General features: G+C 47.1%; 3 protein-coding genes across 5 annotated transcripts in view; all 3 read right to left on the bottom strand.

The window, feature by feature from the left end:
- adamts17 (ADAM metallopeptidase with thrombospondin type 1 motif, 17) overlaps positions 1–6,779 on the bottom strand; it is a 75,863-nt gene extending 69,084 nt beyond the window's left edge. For both annotated transcript variants that reach the window (XM_056608567.1, XM_056608568.1), the window contains exons 1-3: positions 6,570–6,779; positions 5,814–6,178; positions 890–1,124 (exon numbers count right to left, since the gene is read on the bottom strand). In XM_056608567.1, the coding sequence (XP_056464542.1) occupies positions 890–1,124; positions 5,814–6,178; positions 6,570–6,642 (673 nt within the window). In that variant the 5' untranslated portion in view covers positions 6,643–6,779. The remainder of the gene's footprint in view (positions 1–889; positions 1,125–5,813; positions 6,179–6,569) is intronic.
- Positions 6,780–8,052: 1,273 nt separating this feature from the next.
- On the bottom strand, positions 8,053–19,877 carry cers3a (ceramide synthase 3a). The gene is made up of 11 exons (XM_056608571.1): positions 19,647–19,877; positions 17,003–17,214; positions 16,497–16,614; positions 15,682–15,800; positions 15,269–15,326; positions 14,644–14,694; positions 13,212–13,304; positions 12,538–12,666; positions 11,131–11,237; positions 10,358–10,511; positions 8,053–9,591 (listed from the first exon to the last, which is right to left on the bottom strand). Exons 2-11 carry the CDS (start codon positions 17,173–17,175, stop codon positions 9,388–9,390), a joined length of 1,206 nt encoding a protein of 401 aa, XP_056464546.1. The 5' UTR covers positions 17,176–17,214; positions 19,647–19,877; the 3' UTR covers positions 8,053–9,387.
- Positions 19,878–20,399: 522 nt separating this feature from the next.
- lins1 (lines homolog 1) lies at positions 20,400–24,126 on the bottom strand. Of its 2 annotated transcripts, none has more exons than XM_056607902.1 (6): positions 23,709–24,126; positions 23,522–23,623; positions 23,249–23,390; positions 22,540–23,154; positions 22,150–22,330; positions 20,400–21,557 (listed from the first exon to the last, which is right to left on the bottom strand). In XM_056607902.1, exons 1-6 carry the CDS (start codon positions 24,045–24,047, stop codon positions 20,723–20,725), a joined length of 2,214 nt encoding a protein of 737 aa, XP_056463877.1. In that variant the 5' UTR covers positions 24,048–24,126; the 3' UTR covers positions 20,400–20,722. The 2 variants fall into 2 exon arrangements, with proteins under 2 accessions (XP_056463877.1, XP_056463879.1); XM_056607904.1 differs by having other exon boundaries at positions 23,534–23,623.
- Positions 24,127–24,290: the final 164 nt, after the last annotated feature.

Raw genomic sequence — 24,290 nt, 5'->3', positions numbered from 1 at the left:
GGAGAGAGCGAGAGAGGCTGCAGTTTGATAGCATTAGCAGTGGAGAAGGGGGCTGCTCAGCAGGTTCCAACAAGCGTTTTTCAGATGAATGAGATACACATTAAATAAGGAAACAGCTGCCACGCAGCCAACCACTTCTTACAGCACACACCGGAGCTGAATGGACATCAAAGGCGGGGGGGGGGTGGGGGGGAGATACCAGTAAACGCCACACTGGAGCCTATGATTTATTAGTGCCCAGTCTGCAGGATGTTGGGTTAACCCCCCACCCTCGACGTCTACAGCAGCAGGGAGGGGGGGGTGGCGGCACAGGGAGACAGTGGCTCGCTCGCTCCGCTCATCTCTGTTTTTCCGAGTAAGTCGTAACAATAAAAGATGATCGTTTTCTTTTAGTGGGAGATGGCGGGGAGGGGGGGGGGGGCGAGGGGGGAGGGTTGGAAGGGCAGCACGACCTGCTGAATCCACTTTCAGGGGAAGTGGTATTTAAGTGTGATGCCTTGGTTTTATATGTACTATTTTGTCATTTTAGGCGACGCTGTTATCCAAAGTGCAGTGTGTACACTTGCGTGCTGTTAAGGAGCAGGTAGGGGTTTGGGTGTCTCCAAGGATGCCTACAGGCTTCAGTCAATAGGGAACATCAAACCCAACACCCCTGACCTGGGAGTTAAACACCCTGTAGCCACTACACTACCCTGCCTATGTAGGGTGCTGCTTTATGAGGCTGCTCCAACCCGCCCCTATTAAATATCGACCTAATTAACCAATTAACCAATTACTCAATCCATTCGGTTCATACTCCCCAGGCGCGCCAGACAGAGAGAACCGCCACCCCCTCGTAACACAGACGGACTGAACAATGCAATAACTGCCTGGCCCCCAGCCTGCTTACCTTGCACCGTGCCGCAGGGCTTGCCACCCACCGGGCCGGCGGCCTGGCTGGTGTGCGGCCCCGGCCCGGGCCCTGGCCCGGGCCCTGGCCCTGGCCCCGGCCCGGGGCCCGGCCTGGGGGAGCGTCTCTGTCTGGTGAGGCGGTGCCTGAGCCCGGAGAAGGACTGAGCCGGGTCATAGGAGTCGCTGCTGGGCTGGACGAACACGCTCTGCTCGCCCAGTTGGACCAGTCCCATCTGAGAGAGAGAGAGTGGGGGGGGGGGGGGGAGCACGGGGGAGAGAGGGGGAGAGAGCATGGGGGAGAGAGAGCATGGGGGAGAGAGAGCACGGGGGAGAGAGAGCACGGGGGAGAGAGAGCATGGGGGAGAGGGGGGAAGAGAGAGCATGGGGGAGAGAGGGGAAGGGAGAGCATGGGGGAGAGAGGGGGAGAGAGAGCATGGGGGAGAGAGGGGAAGATAGAGCATGGGGGAGAGAGCATGGGGTAGAGAGAGCATGGGGGAGAGGGGGAGAGAGAGCACGGGGGAGAGAGAGCACGGGGGAGAGAGAGCATGGGGGAGAGGGGGAGAGAGAGCACGGGGGAGAGAGGGGAAGAGAGAGCATGGGGGAGAGAGGGGAAGAGAAAGCATGGGGGAGAGAGAGCATGGGGGAGAGAGAGCATGGGGGACAGAGAGCATGGGGGAGAGAGAGCATGGGGGACAGAGAGCACGGGGAGAGAGAGCATGGGGGAGAGAGAGCATGGGGGAGAGAGGGGGAGAGAGAGCAAGGGGGAGAGAGGGAGATATGGAGGGGGAGAGAGAGGGAGAAGGAACGAATGGTCATACATCGTTAGCGTCGTAGCATCATCGCCAAAGTCATATTTTGGTTTAAATTATTACTCTCCTCACGCAGCTGATTCACTGTAATGCATATCCTCAGCCAATCAGAGTGCTTTTTACATTCCATAATCACTATCTGCCTAAATCATCTACAGTACTTGGCTAAGGCATGTTTGACGCTAAATACAAGATGAACCTTAAATAACAACCATTTACGATGGAGACATTGAGCATGGGAGGATTTGAGGATACACCAGGCAAGAAAAAACACTCAGGGCCTTGTCGAGGGTTTGGTACGGTCTGTGCACCAGACCGAAACCCGTGCTCACACATGTTCGGCGAAGTGTATGCGTGCCTGTGTGTGTGTGTGTGTGTGTGTGTGTGTGTGTGTGTGTGTGTGTGTGTGTGTGTGTGTGTGTGTGTGTGTGTGTGTGTGTGTGTGTGTGTGTGTGTGTGTGTGTGTGTGTGTGTGTGTGTGACTGTGCTCATTCGTTCCTCGAACATCCCGGGACCATACAGTCGTGCGCGGATCGAACAGCCTAAGGAAGACCGGCAGCTAGGAGGACATGTGGCCGAGATTCACGGCCGTGTCATAAAGGTCCATCTGGTTTGATTTGGGAGGATCATTTCACAGGGCTTCAAACTTGTGGCCCTCATTTGTATCCGTGACAACAATATAGTGTTCCCATGGAGAACATCCATCCCTTGGGTACACCCCTTACCAGATGCCCCACGTGAAAGATTAGCCGAAGATCGTCAAATAGATTAGTGGAATAATTTAAAACAGTAATAAAGAGAGAAGAAACAGAAGAGAATGGAGGTTGATGAGAGGCCTATTCTGCGAAACAGAGACGTTATGCTGACAACATCTTTATGAAATGAGAAGGCTAGAGTTTTATCCACATATTACGGTACGTTGGTTTTTGTTGAAGTAACACGGACCCTCCAGTTACAAACTATGCGAGTAAATCTAATGTAACCCTCGGAAACACATCAGTCGTACGCTCAAACAATAACTTACTCAGAGGCATGAAACAGGATAAATAACGAGCGAGCATGGCTTGAATCACTGTCTCCAGTTAGCCGCCAAACGTCAACCCTCAAGGGCAGCAGAGGGCCTGGTGACGCTAATTGCACAAGGTGATGTCACTTTCCATTAGGTTGCATGAGGCTAATGGTGTTTGGCTCTTACGGTAAAACAGTACCGGCCTTGTAAACGCATGTATTAGGGACACACATCCTCGTATTACTGACTAGCAGACACTTATATCAACAGAGCCTTACAGTGGATTTGTTTTTTAGATACATTGTATCAATGAGTCGGGGTGAATGGGTTTGGATGCATACAAACTTTTGGGGCTGGGACACCCTCATCACCCTGATGACTATTCTGCCCTCTAAGATTACCCATGATGCAGTGTTACCTATAACACTACTCCGCCCAGACTAGAGGGCACCTGTGTCGTATATTCCACGCGCTAACCCCCCCAGAGACAGGGGTCAGTCCAGGCTGCAACACATTGTTGCCCAGCGGCAGGATGGATTAAAGTCAATCTCCAGCTCTACGAACACAGAGAAGCTATTCCGAGGTAGCCTTCCCTACACGGGGCTGTCAGGTTATAGCACATTGGCTGCTGCAAAACAAAACAAGAGAACTTTAAGCCTAAAAAAAAGAAAAACGTTGTCTAACGATCCCTTTCAACGCTGTAAAGCAAGCATTCTTTTTTTTGTCTTTATTTAGCCTGCATTCAGGCATTCCCTCTTCTGGAGGTCTGGAGGAAAGCCAGGCGTCCAAAGCACAGCTGCTACAATGCGCCGGGCCTCTGGAGACGAGTAAATGGGATTCGATTTGACCCGTGCACACTCCCTTTTTAGAGCCTACACTGGCGCTAATGCAAGGACAACCGGCGCGTGTACACAGACGCACGTGGCGGTGGATTGAGTTAAAGCCACTGTGGCTAACATGTCCTTGGCATGGTCGATATGTCTGCATCTACCCGGATCCCACCCCCTCCCTGCATCCTCACCGCTTCACTCTACCCTGGGGTTTGGACCCTTTTGAGGCCCTGCAGGACAGGTGAGCCCCCTTGAGCCGTGCTGCCAGCCAGAGAAAAAGACATTTCATAAAAAAAGACTGTTACTTTTTAGAGCCTGTCTGGAGGGTGTTGTGTTGTGCGAGCGCGTGTGTGTTGGCGTGTTTGTGCTCATGCGTGTGTGTGTGTGTGTGTGTGTGTGTGTGTGTGTGTGTGTGTGTGTGTGTGTGTGTGTGTGTGTGTGTGTGTGTGTGTGTGTGTGTGTGTTTTTGCAAGCATGTGTGTGTGTGTGTGTGTGTGTGTGTGTGTGTGTGTGTGTGTGTGTGTGTGTGTGTGTGCGCTCGTTTTTTCGTTTTTGTTCTTGCACGCCCATGTGTGTGTGTGTGTGTGTGTGTGTGTGTGTGTGTGTGTGTGTGTGTGTGTGTGTGTGTGTGTGTGTGTGTGTGTGTGCGCGTGTGTGTGTGTGTGTGTGTGTGTGTGTGTGTGTGTGTGTTCGTGTTTGTTCTTGCACTCCCATGTGTGTGTGTGTGTGTGTGTGTGTGTGTGTGTGTGTGTGTGTGTGTGTGTGTGTGTGTGTGTGCAAGAGAGGGGGGCACCTTGACCTGTCCCTCAGCCAAATAAAAAGCACCTGGAGAGGGCGCCTCCCTGAAACATTTAAAAGAGTGAACGCCTCAGAGTGCATATGGGTCAGAGCTGACCCTGCCTGGTCGAGGGTTAACGCAGACAGGGTGGTGGTGGTGCTGGAGGTGCTGGTGCTGGAGGTGTGGTTGGGGCTTGGGGAGAGGGGAGCTTTGGGGGGCCTGGATAGTGTTACCAGCCCAGACCGCACTGCCTTGAGATCAGTGTCAGACATGCACTGGCCAACCATAATAATGAGACCAAGGGTGCTTCTGTTGGGGCAGAGGATGGCCCACACCAGCTTTATCCTAAAGCTGACCTAGTTTTCCTTGCCACACATGGAGCGGGATGAGAGTCCATAAGAATCAAGATCCCCGCTTCTCAGAGGGCTATCAAGGCAAAGTAGACTGTTTCTCTGCTTTCATTGTGGGTTCTAATTGGGTATACTTGAGATGTTCCCCTAAGGCGCGTTAGGGTGTTAACATTAAATGTCAAGTAGGACGGCTTTGTGTTTGTACGTGTCTGTAGGTTGACTAAAACTACTAACGCACACACTAACGCTGGACTGGAATGTCTGGATGGTTGAGTCATTTCAGTAGCATCATGCATGGATCCTGTATCCTGTGGTTCAGTAACATCATGTATGCAGTGTTACCGGCGTAACATCAGCCATGTATGCAGTTTTTCAGTAGCATCAGACATGTTTCATGCATGCAGTGTTTCAGTAACATCATGTATGCAGTGTTTCAGTAGCATCATCCATCATGTATCATGTATGCAGTGCGTGAGAGAAAGAGGGACAGAAAAAGTGATTGCATGTGTTAGTCAGTGTGCATATATTTGCTCATGCGGTTGTGTGTATGTGTGTGTGTGTGTGTGCGTGTGTGTGTGTCTCCCTCTCACAGGCTCTCTCTCGCCTTCTCTCTACACACCTGCTGTGTGTGTGTGTGTGTGTGTGTGTGTGTGTGTGTGTGTGTGTGTGTGTGTGTGTGTGTGTGTGTGTGTGTGTGTGTGTGTGTGTGTGTGTGTGTGTGTGTGTGTGTGTGTGTGTGTGTGTGTGTGTGAGCGTGCGTGCTTGCGTGTGTGCCTGTGACAGAGTGACCCCATAGCCAGGCCTATCAGCTGCCTAAACTGTTTGGCACCATGGTGACAGTCATGCTTCCCGAGAGCTAGCTAATCTTTAGGAGCCAGACAGCTCTGGGGTGTCCTGCCAGACACCAAGGGTCAGCAGCAGCTATAGCTGACAGGACTTTGACGCTTCTTACTTGGACAGAAATTAAATTAAGTGAGTCGATTATGCACTCACACACTTTTGGGTGATATATTGAAATCCTACCAGAAATTTGACTTAAACGCAAGGCTTGGCGCATGATGCATAAATATGTGCATGCTATGCTAACTTTAAACATCGGTAAAAGGTGAGCTGAAAAGAGAAGAGGTGATGTATGTGTTGCCCTACCAGGCCTCCGCAGGTACTGAGCGAGGCGTACGAGTCCGTGTGGTTGACTATCCATCCTGTGTAAAAGCAGAGCTGGCCCTGGGGGATCCGCGACAGCTGGGGACTCTTGCCTCTTTTCCTCTCCTCGACGACAAAGTTGTCAGAGAGGAACGAGTTGTCGCTTCTAAGATTCAAGTAAAGATTATTTCCGAAAGCGGGAAGCAACAGAAGTAAGTGATCCTTATGAGTTGTGTCGTGACCACCCGGGACGTCCTGGGGGGAGCGCCGGTCGCGGTAACGCCGGGTCTGGTCCTGCAGCAGCAGGTGTGTGTCCTCTCCAAATAGCACCATGGGAACCACTTCATCAGTCTCCAGTTCTGGGACAACTACCAGGAAGATAGAACACAGTCGGTCAAGTGACATGAAGGTTTATGTCGGTTTATACCTGGGCATTTCTGTCATATTTGCAGAAAATAGATCAGAATTATTCCCCTTAAACAATGCATCTAACATCAAACGCTGTCGCTGTAAGCACACATTATTAGACATACCGGACAAGTTAGTGTCCAAATAACCTATCAATGAGCATGCACAAGACCAGAGGGACATGTGAAGGCATCCTAATGCTGTTTAGAAGCTTTTCGAGGAAAACCACAGTTTTTCTATTTCTATAAAGGATCTGTCCAACGACGATATTGAGAAGAACCGGCCAATAGAGGAACAGGCCTGTGGTGAATGCGTAATGCGTAACGCTATAAGCGCATATAGGCTACTTACCAGTCTCCGCAATCAACCCGACAGAGAAGAATGAAAGCAGCAAGACAAGCGGTGTAACATGACTGTCATGCATGATACAGCTAAGCAGAGGACCGGTGAGGGGGGGGGTGTAAGCGCTTGCGAAGCCAGAGAGGACTGCACAACTTTTCTAAAGTTTGAGAAGTTAGTGTTGATTCAGCCAAGTGAATTTGAAACTCCGGGCATGCCTCCTGGAAATTGGCAACGCCTCCCCGTCAACGCAATTGGTTTAGAGGTAATACAGTAAAGCGGTTCTGCCCTCTCGTTGGTGCTTGAGGCTGTCCGTCAGGAGTCGCTCTGAAACCCTACACGTGGGTTCAAGTGAAGAGGTGCAGTTGTGACGTTGCCGGGAGCTAAATAATGCTCACATAACAGAACAATAACTATGTATAAACACAAATATCTTTGTTAATAAAGATAATAGGTGCGACTGTCTATTTATTTCAAATGACTTAAAAGGACCCCAGACCCATAACAGATGTAAACACTGTTTGGCCCTATAGCCTATATAGACTTTGGCCTTTCACAAATGAAAGTTTAAACAAAAGGAACCAAACGTTAGTAACACCCAAGTCTCCCGTAGTGCACCGTTTGCGCATGCATGTTATGACAGTTGTCGATTCTGGTTCGGCACAGGTGATCATTGAGCGACACCCCCCCGCCCCCTCCCCCCGAGTTCAGCCAATCAGAGACCGCGTTTCATAACCTATGGTGCGTTGCCCGTTGTTTCAACGTTTGGTTCATCCTTAATCCTTCAGCTACCTGGCAATTATAAGGCAAGACTGGCCATCAGAGACAGATGGATGGATGGATGGATGGATGGATGGATGGATGGATGGATGGATGGATGGATGGATGGATGGATGGATGGATGGATGGATGGATGGATGGATGGATGGATGGATGGATGGATGGATGGATGGATGGATGGATGGATGGATGGATGGATGGATGGATGGATGGATGGATGGATGGATGGATGGATGGATGGATGGATGGATGGATGGATGGATGGATGGATGGATGGATGGATGGATGGATGGATGGATGGATGGATGGATGGATGGATGGATGGATGGATGGACGGTTTGATGGATGGATGGATGGTTGCACACACGGGTGGATTGATGAGTAGGCCTATTTACTAAACACCGAGAGCAGGTTGAGGGCAAGCGCAAAAGTAAATCTGAGTGTGTGTGTTTGTGCGTGCGGGTGCGAGAGCGTGTGCGTGTGTTTACGTGTGTGTGCATGTGCGTGCGTGTGTTTGTGATTGATTGAGAAGGGGAGATTGAGGTACATATCTTCCGTCCAAATCCATTTTGTCGTCAAATTGCAGCTCAGCAAAGCTTTTGACAGGGCGGCCTATGCTGGTGGTGTACTCCATCTAGTGGCCGCCAGCGGAACAACAGTGACACCTTCATTGCAACTTAGAAAATAATTAATACAAAATAAAAATAATATGAAGGACTATGAAAATGGTAAGAATTTATTCAATTAATGCCGTTTCATTCCTGCAGCACCAAAGTCATAAAACACAGCAACAGAGTGTCTGATTAAAGACCAGCAATGATGGAACAGTATTTAGCCTAAAAGATAAAAGGAGAGATAGCCTACATGCCCATGCGTGTCCATTAACCCACGAGGTATCTTTTTATTATTTCCTGCATTACAACACTTCCAAAATTAATACTTCAATTTATTTGAACATTCAGACTATGCTTTCTGTAAGAATCCCTTCAACATTGAAAGCATATTAAAACCCCTTCAGCAATCACCTGAAACCATGGGTTTCTTGGCCCCGCCAGTAGAGTCCATGTGTAAACATAAAAAAAAACGGTTTTAAGACAAAAGCTGCTATTACTTCATGTTTCAGTCAATAGGCCTGGTACTTCACGATCTATGAACTCACATTAAACGCTCCGGTATTCGATTACACTTATTTGTACAAGGAATGATTATTACGTCTATTAGTGTTATTAAGTAAGGTGAGACGTGAGCTGGAACGGCAGAGCACAGCTGGACGGAGCAAACTCTCAACCGTTGTTTCCCTTCCTTCAGCCGTTGAGTCATTTATCTACTCCTTAACCGGTAAAAAAAAATAAAAGAATGAAGGCCATGCAGCCAAGACATTACAACCACTACACTCCCAGCATCTCACCCCAAACACGAGCATTTGGAGAAACCCAGGGCGATACTGGAGTGCATTTCATCCCTCGCTGACCACGTCTAGCTGCAACGCGCTGCAGACACGGTTGCCAGATTGGTCGGGAAATCTGGTCCAATCTGGCAACACTGCCAGCAGGTCTTGATAGATGAAGTGGCAGCTGTTCCTGGGGTGGGGGGGGGGGACATTTGACAGTATGCAAGTCACTACCGCAGCCCCTTCGACAATATGGGATGCATTAGGCGCAAGTAATGAAAACAAAAGCTTTTGTGTTTTTGTTCGCCTGTTTTTCTTACTCGCTTCCCATGTTTACAAAGCCGGGGGCATTGCTACTGACAACCGTGTGGAAAAACTCAAGCGCCGCAGAGCCGTTCATAGCGTCCTTCTCTGCATGTGAGGGACGCTCACTGCATGCTGCGCATGCTCGAAAGATTTCTCCAAGTTGTTTGAATACGTGCGTGTGCTTAATAATTGAAGCACACTTTGTTGGTTGTTATTTTCTCCGTATAGAAAAAAACATTTGATTGCATATTAAACATTTAACATAATACATTCCAATGCTGCAGTTCTCGGGCATTCCATAGACGCACCGTTCCGATTTGTTCCGAACGTGGATTTATTGTAGACGCCACCAGCTCAGTACACAGTCTTTGCTTGGCAGGTTGTCTCCGCGAGAGACAAATGTCCAAAGCGGCCGTTTTTGCCCTCCTTTCTGACCACCCGTCCAGAGCCGTTTGAATGATTGCTCTGCTTCCTCTCCATCTCCTCGGTTGAAGTGCCCTCCTCCTCTTCCTCCTCCTCATCCTCCTCTTCGTGGTCACTCCTCTCGTCTCTGGTCATCTGTACACAAAGAAAAGAAAATGAAACAGGATTTGAAAAGAAAGGGGTAGAAAATAAAAGGAGAGAGAGAGAGGGATGAAGGAAAATAAAGGGACTGAAAAGCTCTCTCAACCATTTTCAATTAGAGCACATGGAGAGAACAAAAGAGAACAAGATATGTTCCTGAAAGGAGCATGAAAGAAACTTGAGCTAGAATGGAAAACGGTGTTCTAAATGTGCGTCTGGTCAATCAAGTGTAGAGCCCTATATAATAACTCTCACCAGGAGATTGAGGCTGCAATAAAATTGTGTGCTGAGTAAGCAAAAGAAGACCTGATGTGATGTTCCAAAACGCATGCAATGTATTACATGTTGGATAATAAGACAGAGGTGACCAATGAGTACTTTATTTATTGTATCTTCGCTTTCATACTGACAACAAAGTACTATGTAACTATTTACAAACTACTAAATATGTTGTTACCAATTAGTGACTTATACACTTAAAATAAGGTATTTTCCGGTCATAGTGTATTCAAATATATCAATCTTTTAGTACAAAAAAGATTGATTTCATGGCTGAAACCGCCATCAGTGTGTGAATGTGTGCATGAATGGGTGAATATTAGCGCTTTGAGCGGCCACTGGTTAGAACGTTTACCTGTGACAGGTTCTGACAGCCTGGTTTCTTATATCATACTTGTGGTATGTTTGTATCTCTGGAAAAAGGTAATGCTGGGTACACCGACCAGGCAGGACGGAAGCGATAATCCCGGGATGGTCTCACCTTGCCGAACAGGAACTTGCGGACCATGCGGAGAATGAGGTAGGCCCAGAATATATGCAGCAAGAGCAGGACCACCAGCATGACGTTGAAGAAGTAGTAGCCGAAGAAGGGCGGGTAGTGCTCGACCGGGTAAACCCAGGTGCAGTGGATCAGCCTGGTGAACAGAGATCAGACGTTAAAACCACGGCACAGAACTCCTCTTCCCAGCATGCAACTGAACCAAATTACAGCAGCCGACTGAACTTTTATGGGCGAATGTAATGACCCAAAACCATTAAAGTTAAGGTTTTAAGTAGTTAATAGTCGTCATTTAGTGCCACATAATTTCAGAACAGAACTTCAAAAACTCCAGTTTTTCCAACTAAGCTTTTTCCACAATACTTTATAATGATGCTCCATAAAACCTTCAAATCCAGCTTGTAAATTTGCCCTGATTTGTTGTAATCATCACTGTCCCATAGTGTGTTTGCCAAATGATATGCAGAGTAAGCTTTCAAATAGCCAAAGAAATAATTAATTGGACTATTGATTTTCCTGCTGACTGAAACATCGGCTTCTGCATATGCATGGCGTCTCCTCATTCAGGGGAAAGGATTAAGAGCGATGAAAAAGGAAATGTACACCTCGGGCTATCATCTGGGAAACGGGGAAGATAAAGACTTAATAAAAAGGACACTGGTAATGAATAGAAAAGCAATGTATCAATCATGCACAGTACGCACACACACACACAAACACGCACCCACACGCACACATGTAATGTGTTGGCTTACCAGAATGGAAAGATGATCAGTCTTGTTACCATAAACACTATGGCAAACACAACAAACAGTGCATTGCACGTCCTCTCCCATTTGGCATAGTTAAATAACTTGGCAGACTATAAGAGGGAGAGAGAATGGTGTTGTTAGTCATCCCCACAACACACAGCATCATTCCCAGCCAAAGCTAGGTCAAGTCAAATATAAACTTAGACCAGACTTTTGGACTCAGCTGACCTAAAGTGTTACAGTAAGGGCTAGGGCTTAGGGATAGGGCTATGGTTAGGGCTTTGGCTATGATTTAGGGCTAGGTTTTACGGTAAGGATGAGGGCTAGGTTAGGGTTTAAAGTCTACACCTAGACCTTACTTGTAGGCTTGATTGCCCTCCAGTAAAAGGGTAAGAGTTGGGGTTAGGGCTATAGTTAGGTTTCAGGGTTAGGGTTAAGGCTAGGTTGGATTTGAATGTCTACAAACCTATGCACGACTTGTAGAGTTAAATGATCTCCAGTTAAACAAAGAAGGGTTTGATTTACAGCTAGGGCTAGGGATGGTAAAATAACCTGAGAGAGTGAGAGAAGAAGAGTGAAAGAGAGAGTGTATGTTTGAGAGAGAGAGAGAGAGAGAGAGAGAGAGAGAGAGAGAGAGAGAGAGAGAGAGAGAGAGAGAGAGAGAGAGAGAGAGAGAGAGAGAGAGAGAGAGCGCGATAGAGAGAGAGAGAGAGATAGAGTGAGAGAGTTAGGGGCCACTCACACTCGGGCCGCGGCCCCGTGCCCGAGCTCATTTGCATACTAAAGTCTAGAACGTTTGGCTAGTGTGACCACGCCATCCGTATTCCAGCACGGAACAGCCCCTTGGCCACGGCACACTTGGGAGAGGTGTGCCGTGGCCAAAATACAGATGCTAATGAGATGACACGCGCGGATACGCAACGTGAGCTGGATGACGTAGTCCTTCTTTCTTTATAGGGCCATGCCCTTGTTCCCCACCACAATCATTTTAAACAATGGCGGCAAGCGGTTCACGAGTGGGTTTACGTTGGTGCGATAGTGAAGTCGAGTGTTTACTTGAAATTTGGGCCGACGACAGCATTCAGTCGCAGCTGGACACCACGCTTGGTGATGACGTATTTATCGTATTACGACGTGATGACGTATGTATGAAGGAGCAATCGTGCCCAGGCCACGGCCTTTGGGAGCAGTGGGGGGAGGGGGGAGGGGGGGAATCGTGCTGAATCTTCCTGCAGCACGGAACAGGCAAACTTGCCTAGTGTGAGTGCGCCCTTAGAGAGGGAAGAGAAAATCTTGTTTGCATTCCACCTACAGTCGTCCCATCATACTGCATCACCGTGGGTCAAAGTCTGACCGGGGGAAGCCCTGTACACTCTACACACCCTGGCCATACGTGCGGACCTGACTGACCTCCAGCAGCACGTCGGAGGAGTCGTGGACCAGCATCACGAGCGTCCCGATGCGGATGTAGTTGACGCACCAGGAGAAGGAGAGCAGAGTCAGGGTGGCCAGGTGGTGAACAATCTGTTCCTTGAAGTCCTGGAGGGAAGGAACCAGGACAGTGTTTACCTTCTGAACCTCAAGAGATGTTACCCCTGTTCCCCCCCCCCTGAAAACCTGGACGTTTCGATTAAGACCGGCAGACTTGTAGTATCGCAACAGGATTTTATAATCTGATGCTGCCGTGCAACGTGAATATTAGCAAAGCATTGTAGGAATTTGCATAGTCTCATTTCCTCCTCATGAGTCAGCTAGAGGATACTTGAAGGAAGGCATTAACATACAACGTTTTAAGCAAATTGACCTTTTCATCAGGTTTAACTTTTGAAATGGAAGTCTCTATCTTACTCTATCACATTGATCTAATAATACTCTCAGATATAAGCTTCATGTGTTGCCCTGTAAGGCAAACAAAAAACTATTTGTGTGTATAGATAACAACCTTAGAACTATAAATAGGCTTACAAATAGTGTGACACTCGTGTCACTTATAAGCATTGGCCTTCCAAGTGTCTAATCCCAAACATGCTCAGATCTAGCGGTCAGGCTGGAGGTGTGTCCCCACCTCTGATGCTCATACATACCTTCCTTTTCACATCAAAGGTAATGCTGAAGAGCAGGGACCCATAGAAGCTCATCTCAAGGACGTAATACCAGTACTGAGACTCCAGCATGGACTAGAGAGAGAGAGAGAGAGAGAGAGAGAGAGAGAGAGAGAGAGAGAGAGAGAGAGAGAGAGAGAGAGAGAGAGAGAGAGAGAGACAGAGAGTGAGATAGAGAGAGAGAGAGAGAGAGAGAGAGAGAGAGAGAGAGAGAGAGAGAGAGGGAGACAGAGAGTGAGATAGAGAGGGGGGAGAGGAAGAGAGAGAGTGAGATAGAGAGGGGGGAGAGGAAGAGAGAGAGAGAGAGAGAGAGAGAGAGAGAGAGAGAGAGAGAGAGCGAGAATGAATGAAAGAACAAAGGTAAAAAAAGTTGTAGGAACAAATAGGCCACACAAAGAATCACACACCCACACACACACACACACACACACACACACACACACACACACACACACACACACACACACACACACACACACACACACACACACACACACACACACACACACACAGGAAAGAATGCGTAAACCCAATCTGCGTCTCGGTCACACAAAGCACCCTGTAAACCAAGGGGTTGTCCCTGTAGGCAGTAGGCTTTGTGTAAAGGCCCCACAATTTTGGAGGAAGCAACTCTATATGGCTAAAGCTCTCTCCATTGTGAAGCCTACGACTACCAGCCCCTACCACCCTCACCCCACCCACCACCAGTCCACCACCCTCCTGAAAGGAAGGGAGAAAACACACACATGTCTGATAACGTAGCTCTGGGATCATCTATAATCCTGGGGCCAGTGTGCCACAAGTGACCTCATAGAACTCCTGATTAGCTTCTCTGGCACACCGTGAGGACCACACGGATGCAGCATATGCAGACACACACACACACACACACACACACACACACACACACACACACACACACACACACACACACACACACACACACACACACACACACTTAAATAAAAGTACACTCACACACAAACACACGCACACACAGTGTTCCTCATTTTTAAATAACATCACACACACATAAACACACACACACACACACACACACACATTGTTAAAAAAGAAGAACACACACGTATACACACATACACACACAAACACACATATACACACACACACGCATGTACAAGAACCGTGGTACATTTCTAAATAAGGAGTTGTTTGAGCCAACATGAAAACTATTATCAGCGGCCTGCTGGAACGGCGGAGCTTTACGTCAAGCGTTTATCAGTAATGGATGTGGATGCATTACACATTATGCCTGCATGTGTGCATTATGTACATGTGGTAATGGTTTCAGGGGTGGGGAGTGATGGATCTGACATGGCAGTGAGGTTGAAGCCATTCTTGGCTTTTTACACATGAATGGTGAGAACACACCAGCGTCTTGTCACTCACTGACCTGCTTTGGGAATCCTGTCCACACTTGTCGAGTATCATAGAACCATTCTTTCTGTAAAACAGTCGAGACAGGAATACAATATTCACTTATGTTTGGTGGTTGGAGTTTGGTTGTTTGTATTTCTCCCTGGACAAACGCTCTCCGCAACAAAATGAGTCAAGACAGATGCTCCACATAAGCCAAAATAAATATGCTCCCGATGTGTGTGTGTGTGTGCGTGTGCGTGTGCGTGTGCGTGTGTGTGTGTGTGTGTGTGTGTGTGTGTGTGTGTGTGTGTGTGTGTGTGTGTGTTTGTGTGTGTGTGTGTGTGTGTGTGTTTATTAGTCTGTTTCTGCATGGGTTTGTGTGTGTGTTTGGGTGTGTATGTGTGTGTGCATATCTAATTGACTTGGCTACCCTGGCTATTGTATTAATACAATGAAGACAGTTACGATCAGTCCCGTGTTGAAACAATTTCACAACAGTCCATTTGAAAACATTGTTGTATAGAATGTAAAGTCATGTGTTTCAGGTTTTGTTTAGGCTAGTGGCTGCATGGTGCTGAACACAGTATGGCAACAGAAAACCCTCAAAGATCGTCCACTGTGCTATACCATATGTTTCTATATTGTGTAGGTATACTTACATCATACAGAACTAAAATTCCTCCGAAAAATGTGAATAGATAGAAGACAAACCTCCAACTGTACGACAAAGACACAAAAGGCCCATGATTAGTGGATTGGTTATCATGCGTTATCACAGTATATGGCAGTTATGATACGGTCATATACTTGTATTAGAATACCAGGACAGAGAGAGAGAGGGCAAGAGAGAGACAGTGTGAGAGAGAGGCGGTGATGAGAGAGGGAGAGGAAGAACAATAAAGACTGTTCATGAAAAACAGGAAGAGAGAGAGGTAGAAAGAGCAAGTGATAGACAGAGACAGACTTATAGAGAAAGAGGGAGATAGAGAAGTGGGGGAGAGTGAGAAAAATAAAAGGAGAGAGAGAAAGAAAAGGAGACGCACAAAGATAAAGGGAGAGACAGAGTGCTGACCTGGCCTCTCTGAACTTCTTGAGGACTCCGGGTCGGTCCTGATTGCGTCGTCTTCTGAACCAGCGCTCAACTTGCCTGCCTGACAAGCCACCCTTCTTGGACAGCCCATCGACAGCAGACTGCAAAGGTGTGACATGGGGCACAAACATGAACGCATGTAAACAGATGAACTGATAAGGAGATGGAGCCGATCACAAATGGCGGCATGGTGGCTCAACCTGCTAGTGTGCTAACTGGCTTGCTGTGAGCCAGGTGGGATTTGAGCCTCATTCCCTATCTCTTTTAATTCAATTTCCTGTCTTCACTGTTATGTCCATGAAGGTAGAAAATCCCATAGAAATACAGTGTACATATGAATGGAAAAGATGCGTCAATAATATTGCTCGAATTAACAAAAGGTGTAATTTGTTGAAAGTTGAAAACGTTACTTTCATCTAGCTTCCCTCATCTCTTTCCCTCTTTCACCGCTCATAGGATATGCCTTTAAAGGTATCCATGATCAATTTATACATTTTTGCTTGTTTCACTCTTGTATAATTCATCATATTGTGTTAAGTGATTTGGAAAAGAGCTATATAAAATAGTAGAAAGGTTGATAGTTCTGAGTGCAGTGTGTTCCTGCTAATGTCAACAGGGTTTGGCAGAGGGATTCATCAGCGTTTGTTAAAGGGATAATCTAATCACTAGTTAATTCCACCATCAGCATTCACATGGAGCTCATCAAGACCAAAACAACAACAACCCATCAATCAAAGTCAAGTTGACCGGCCAGGTTTGAGAGACTCGCTCTCACTTTAAACCAGGTGACCTTTTACCTGGCCAGGGCTTCTGGTGTGGGAGAGATAGTGAAGTTCAAGGATGGGATTGTCAGTGACCCTCAGATGAACTCGCTCCTTGATCCCAAGGTAGGCAGCGCATGGTGTGGCGATGAACCTGGGATAACACATTTCCATTAGCAAGATACCACACACACACACACACACACACACACACACACACACACACACACACACACACACACACACACACACACACACACACACACACACACACAAAGAGAACCACACAGATAAACTTGCAACCAACAGCTATGTGAGAACCAAATGCTCAGGGATTCCATTATTCAGCCCTGTCCTTGAAATGTTCTCTCTGGGTGAAAGTGTTTTCAGCTGACTCAGGACCTCTCTTTATTAGGCTCTGAGCACTACAACATATCAAGGAATCACTAGACCATTTTAGCGTTCATTTCGTTAGCAGTGGGGGCGATGGAACAGCAGAGAGTCTAACACGAAGGGAGGAGACGTGGGAGTGCATCACTGACCTTTCAAACGTGTATCTGACCAGCAAGAAGACCAGGGCGTAGGGGACGGTGACGTAGAGATGGGAGGCTTTGGCGTACACCCGTCCGTCCCTGTCCTCCAGGTCCGCCCACGTCAGGTTGCCAGGCAGCCACATCCGGTCCCACCAGAAGCAGTCGTACAGTGTGTCGAACATCCCTGCTCCGCCCTGGGGGGCAGCGGTCCCATACACAACCTGGGAGAGATGGTGATGGAGATGATGGGTGGAGGATAGGATCGGCTGAGGGGTCACTCCCAACCATGTAGCCTGCGTTTAATACTGCATGATTTGTTCTCCAAACGATTGATCGTTTATAGGCACCCCTGGTGACCCCCCCCACCCCCCTCCTCCCCAACAAACACACCGCACACACACTCGTATAAACACAGACACACACAAACACACACAAATAAGTGATGTTTACACTGAGTAAATTTGAGTAAGAGTTGTCACCAAACACACATTTTAATTAATGTTATTATGTACTAGTTGCACAAAACCCTTTTAATTACAAAAAAGGGATTATAGGTTTTGATGACCGAGTCCTTAGGGCACTTCCGAAACCTTTTCCAACCCCAGTGAGAACTGAGAACCCAGACAAAATAAAAAATGTGGCAATGACTTTGTTTGCTGTTCATTTCCTGTGACGTCAAGCTCCTGAAAAAAGGTTTTACTTTGCATGAGCTGTGACCATTAGCGACCAAACACTCTCCCATTAAAGTCCTCACAAGGCGCTGCTTTTCCAAAACAAATACTGATTCAACGGCTCTCCCTGTTTCCAAACACCTCCACGCCTAGTGCCATAACCCACATGGGAAGACAAGAGCTACATAGAGAAAGAACAATCATGCAAAGAGAGTGAGAGAGAGAGAGAGAGAGAGAGAGAGAATGGAGAGAGCCAGAGACATAAAGGGCTAAATGGAAAGCATGGAGAAAGAGAAAGGCAAGCAAACAAGGGAAAGCAAGTGTGCGACTCTGCGTACAGCGAGAGAGGCAGAAAGGGAGTGTTTGCTATATGTCGTCTGTTTTGAGGTCAAACACATGTGCAGCAACAGTCAACAACCAGGGAGCTAACTGTCGCTTCAGAGACAACGCGGTCAACCCCTATCTGCGGCTACTGTGTGTTTAGCCAACTTGTCTACAAAACATCCAAAGAGAAGAGCACGCAAACAGGGCTATTAGTATTCAATCGAGGGGCCAAGAATCACAGAGGAAGGCGGCCACGATGGCTGCCAATGCACAAGGGGAGAGTTGCCGCACAGGCCCTCAGCTTGAAAACAGGTGGAATTTTGCAACATTGATCCGTTGGTCTCCCTGGGTGACAGTAATGAAACAAATGCCGGGGTAACTGTCCCCGTTTTCCTCGGGTGGAACTCCATCGGAGCTTTCCCATAGGAGATTCCGTTAGTACCTCAGCAACAACAGTTCCGGTGCTTGGCAGGGAGCATGTGATACTCAGCAAGTCTTCCTGTGGATAAATATGCTCAATCGCTTAAGGCAAAATATTAACGTACAACCACGCTTGTGTCATTGAATATAGAGCGGTTTAATAACAACATGTGTGGGCCTTGGGGTGCATTGCACTTCATGGCCTTGGTCGGTCAGGGGCCCCCATGATGCCATAGCTTGTGTCAGCACATTTGGTGAACGGTTCCCACACACACACCGAACCACCTTGTCAAACGACTTTAGAGTGCAACTAGCCAAGCAGAAGGATTAATTGCATGCATGTATTATTTTCAAAACCAAATAAAAAAGAATACGCAGAGAAAATAGTTGCTGCTACCAATGACTTAGATGAATGCCCAATTCTTCCACAGTGTGACAGATTACACTCTTTAATGAGGCAGTAGGCCTACTTTGTGATTGTTTTATATCTTGCTATGAAAAGTGAGGAAACAGTGAAAGTTACCCACCGCGATGTGTTTCAGTAACTTAATCTCACAATCAGTCGTTTGTGGACAGAGTAATGCCCTGCTTTGCACTGATTGACAGTCCTTTGGGGACTATTCTTTTGTTGCACAAAAGCCCTCTCTTTTCCCTGGGAATTAATTCAGCCATGTAGAAGAAAACACTCTATCCAAGAGAATGCCCAATTCTTCCACAGTTGCAAGTCTACCACAGCATACTAGCTGTACGGCAATGTACTATTTCATACAGTGGGCCAATAAGAAGTGGGTAAAACAATGCCCTTTGCTAGAAACTTTGTGTGTAACAAGACTGGACAGCTTTGTAAAAAAATGGAAAACATGAAATAATGGAAAAATCTAATCCTAATAAAAATAAAACATGAATTCAACACAGATTGAAAGGCTTTAAAACATTGGATTCTGCAGTGATCTCTAATCCACCTGTTAACAGGTTGCAATAACAGGAGCTCTGTTCATCCTAATCCAACCATGACAAAACTTCCAGAGCACTTCACCTGCGGGCAGACTTCCCAAGTCGATATCCCCTCTACAAAACACCACCCCGGCTTCGAGTATCCCTTGTTGCCATCAACGCAACTTCCACCGTCAAATAATATCATTTTTCACATTTTGAAGCGTTACTAATTTCTGTGATATAAATTAAATAGAAAGCATCATCGTTTCACCCAACACATTCCAAGGTCGGAGAAAACTTACCTATATAGTCACGTCAGTAACACATAGGCGGCTGCCGCTCCCTCTCTATATATTGTTGATCCTGTGTGTGCTCGGGGATATCTGAAGCGAATACCTGAATCCTCTATTCCCCTGAGCAGCACGTTGCTATGAAGGCACTGTCTCTTTGTTTGAGGTGCTTTACGGTTACACCCTGCATAGGACACAATTACATAGCTGTTTTGTTTTCCTCCTCCCTTCAGGTAGCAAGCGCAGGAGTGAGGGGGGTGGAGAGTGAAACACACACACACACACACACAGACACACACACACACACACACACACACACACACACACACACACACACACACACACACAGTTTTCCTGGCCGGCCTGCAGGGATCCGCCGCCTTGTTTGCATTGTGCCCCTGATAAAGTAGAAAGGGCGCTAGTCTCCCACACTGGGCGCAACGCGGTCACCTAATATAGATCTGAATGTATGCATTGGTGAACCTGATGTGGTTGCACTTAGCGATAAGGATATGGTAATGATGTGATGGACCATTTTTACATAATAGACAAAAAAAAGACGTAAACAATAAAAGTACATGGCTGAGGATGGGCGTGTGTGTGTGGACTGATAAACGAAACAAACAAGGCATAGTTCAACATGGTACACCCTGCCAAGCTACACGGAAAGCCAGCGTTCCTCGCCATACACAATGATTAACTAATGGCTAGTGAGGCTGATTGTGATCCTCATCTGATGAACAAACAGGGAGCCAGGGTGGGGCCAGCATTGATTATCGTCAGATAATTTAATCAAAATAAGAAATATGGTTGGTCATGGTGAGAACACATTTATATGCAAGATTTGACCTTTGACATTATACATGAAATGACTATATACCCACTATATAATGACGCTCTGTGGGGTTCCTTATAAGGCAGCATCGGTATCATGCATGTCCTATAATATATACAAATGTTATACAGTCCCATCAATTTCATTTCAATAGTACATTGTCATCATAACACCAAACCATATTCTCCTATAGAGATATATTCAAAGCCCACTATACAAAACACCAAATGCATAGATTTCATCGTTTATAAGTCTAGGTGTTAGGTGACAGGTGAGATAGATGCACCTCCTCAGCCTGTGCCAAGAGTTTAAGTAGCGACTTGGGGTTATAGGGAAACAGATTTTTGGTGTTAAGCTTAGCCACAACCCTTCTAAGGTCTGACAGGCACAACAGGGATCTGGTCAATGTTCTACCACCTTGCGTGTGAGCCAATCCTGTTGTTTGTCCAAACTGTGATGCTGCTAGGCCCAAATACGGTGTTGGCCTCTCTTGCCCATGGTCACACACTACATCCTGCACCTGAGCTGTTCTGTCAGGTAGATTGTCGTCTGCTGGTGCAGACATGGCACGTTTCTCAGAGTCAGGAAGCTTCGCTCTCCTGTTCCCCTCGTCAGCATCCTTGTGCGAAGCTTGCGAGACCTCCATCTCTTCTGAACCGGACTCGTCCGAGCTACTGTAGTCAACTAGGCAAAGCCCAGAGCCCAAACCAGTAGACGCCGGTCTGGTTGGCACGTGTGCGGTACGCCTGGTAAATAGCTTGGTCCGGTCACGATCTGAGGCTGCGTGTGTGGTTCCCGGCGTTCCGACACGCACCGGTACGGAAAATGAAAGCTGTGCTCGAACACGAGGGTCAGATTCCTCCATTTTCCGACACGCCAGCAAGAATCCCGGGAAGTCCGCCCTGAGATGCTTCAGGTAGCGCACCAGGTACTCCAGAAAGCAGGTTTCCGAGGAGATGAGGAAGTCCAGGAGGGTGCTGGGATCAAAGGAGACGCTCCGGAGGAAGAGCAGGAAGTGGCAGTGGGGGTTGAAACCAGAGGAGCAGGACGTCGCCGACACAGCCTCGGGATTTAGACCAGGACACCGGCTGAGGAGGACACAACAACGCACAGACCGGGATCTCCTTCAATGGGCTTTCTTCATTACATTTGAATTAGAATGGTCTTTGCATTCAATAGACACCTACAGGATTGATGCCCTTTTGAGATGTGAAGGTTCTCCCTTCTTAGAATAAAAATGTTGATCACAGCAAAAGCTCGAAAAAAGTATGGCTAAGAAAAAACGCTTGGCAAAAACCGACACACAACATTCAATCAAAAAGTTTTCATGGCTTCTCTTTTGGATATAAAAGATAAAATACCCTTTTCCTTCTTTCCCACTACCAAATATGAGCAAGATAACACCAAGTTTATGGCCAATATCCCTGTACAAAGAATCATGTTGCTTGCCTAACAAATCTGTGTCTTTCTATGGTCATCTGCAGACCATTTTCTCATTGTTTAAATACTGGTTGTCATGGTGCTGCAGTTATTTCTTGTTATTCCAGTTATTCAAGACAATGATCTTTCATTTTCAGGAGGAAAAGATGGCGGTAACCAAGACTAGGTATTTCTTCCATAAAAAAACCAAAACATGCATGATTTCATTCATGCTACAGAACTCATGATGTTTTCCCGCACCTGTTGTAACGAAGGTACAGGGCGAGTAACGTTTTGGCCGCTTCCATCATGTCATCGTCCTGCTCGGTGAAGACCAGCAGGTACCAGCAGCAGAGGTGGGAGGACTCTGCCAGCGGGACCCCACGGTCCTGCAGGAACCCAAACAAAACCCCAAGACATGCTTCCACGGTGCGGTCAGCAGCTGTCCAAAAAAAAAAGAATAAGTGACTTTGTGTATTGTAACAGACTGTCCGATGCTGCCCTCTACTGTGCATCTTTTGTAAGGCGCTGTTGAATCAGTTATGTGAAGTGTTCTATAGAGTTGAGCTTCTAGCTCGACAGACATTTCCCGACCTAGCTAGCGGCATAACCCACTCCTCAGGACACAACGAATGAATGCGATGATTGTACCTGCTCCTGTCTGCAGTGTCAGCTCCAGGGACTTGAGGACCACCAGACCAACCGCTCTGAGCATCACGTGGTCTGGCTTCCGATTCCGACCGCCTCCCTGGCCGGGACCACGGTAAGGTCCTCCAAAAGAGGCTGCCGCCACCATCTCCACGGGTACGAACCTCAACCACTCGGCAGAGACCGCTCCCAACACGGTGTCCGCCAGTGCCCCCATATCGGTCCCGAAGTGCTCATCTCTGGACGCCGGGGCCGAGATCTCCCCGAGGGCCAGGTCCTCTCCGGCCTTCTGAAGCAGAGTCCTCTTCATGAGCAGCAGTACGCGCCTCTTCAGGATGTAGTCGCAGGAGGAGGAGGCGGTTGTTTTAATGAGGGGTCGTGCTCTTGTGTACGCCAGTCTGTGGCATGGTGAGCAAACGTCGGTGCTGCACATCAACCTGGAGGCACAGAGGATCTCCAACAGGTCCAGGAGGGAGGAGAAGGTCACGCCCCAGCTGCGGGTGTTGGTGGGTAAATGCACCGCAGACAGTCCGTCGTCGACTTCCTCCTCAGGGAGGAAGCGAGAGACTAGAGTAGTCAGGTGGGGATCGAAGGCCATTAGAAGCTTCTGGAGAATCTCTGGTGGTGAAAGAGTAAGCTCAATTAGACTGAGAAGAACATTAAAACTGTATGGTAGTAAATAAGCAACTGGAGACATGCACGCCACACGCACCCGTTTTTCTTTTGTCTGAGTGTTTAAGAAGTATTTTAAAGACACTGATGAAAGACCACATGCATGGATCCAGTTCTTTGCCAGTGGGGCCGTTCTGAAATGCCTGCACACATGTCTGTTGCCAGATTTGGTTGATTTCCCCCTTTAAAATGGAAAATAATGTCAGCAGAGTAGACTCGACAACACGCTGAACAGCAATAAGCAATATAATAATATAGTATTATATGATTATGTCAATAGCAATTTTATCCCGTCATATCATGCACAAACTACCTCAATGCTTACAGAAGTATGGAGCTGGTAGGAAACGTATGATGATACACATTTGGCAGCCAAATGGGATATCATCTGGTCGTCGGTGTGGAATCGATGAACCTTTCACAGGGTAAGCATATTAATTTCAATGCATCCAGCTGTTAATTTATCATTCGTTAAGAGTCAGTACCTTTAGAATACTCACAAGTCTGGACATGACATTTGCCTCTTGAAACACTTGTTGGATTTGCGAGAGGTACAGAGTAGTTTCTGGCCGCATGGTCTGAGACATGAGATCGACATGTATCTTGTCGACCAGCGTCAGAGTGATACAAGTCAGCTCGGTCATATTTACATGGGAACATTTCGCAGTGTTACTCCATGCACACAACAAGCACGAATCGTCTTGCAGAGTAACATTTCGACATAGTACTGCACATATATTGGTTACTAAATCACTGGCGATTTGGTTCGGAGGTGATCCGTTGAGAAGACATGTGTATGCATCAGTAATACACTCAACACAATCCTTTATACCGTCCATGATGGTACATTGAAAGATTAGAATCTCTCCATCCGCTTTGACAACGTGGGTGATGAATGAAAACAAACTCCGCGCGTCTCTTCCGTGCGACGACAAACCACGTGATAAACACGGAAGTTATTCTTAAAAATATGACAATATATATATATTTTTTTTCATCTTCATAGATAATATGTTAACCTTTCTGGAAGAGTCTTAATTTATGCTAAATTATTTTAATTTATTTTGCATCTCTTTATAGCT

The sequence above is a fragment of the Gadus chalcogrammus genome, chromosome 14 (assembly GCF_026213295.1).
Source record: "Gadus chalcogrammus isolate NIFS_2021 chromosome 14, NIFS_Gcha_1.0, whole genome shotgun sequence".
Classification (NCBI taxonomy): Eukaryota; Metazoa; Chordata; class Actinopteri; order Gadiformes; family Gadidae; genus Gadus; species Gadus chalcogrammus.
This window is presented reverse-complemented; position numbering and strand designations above follow the sequence as displayed.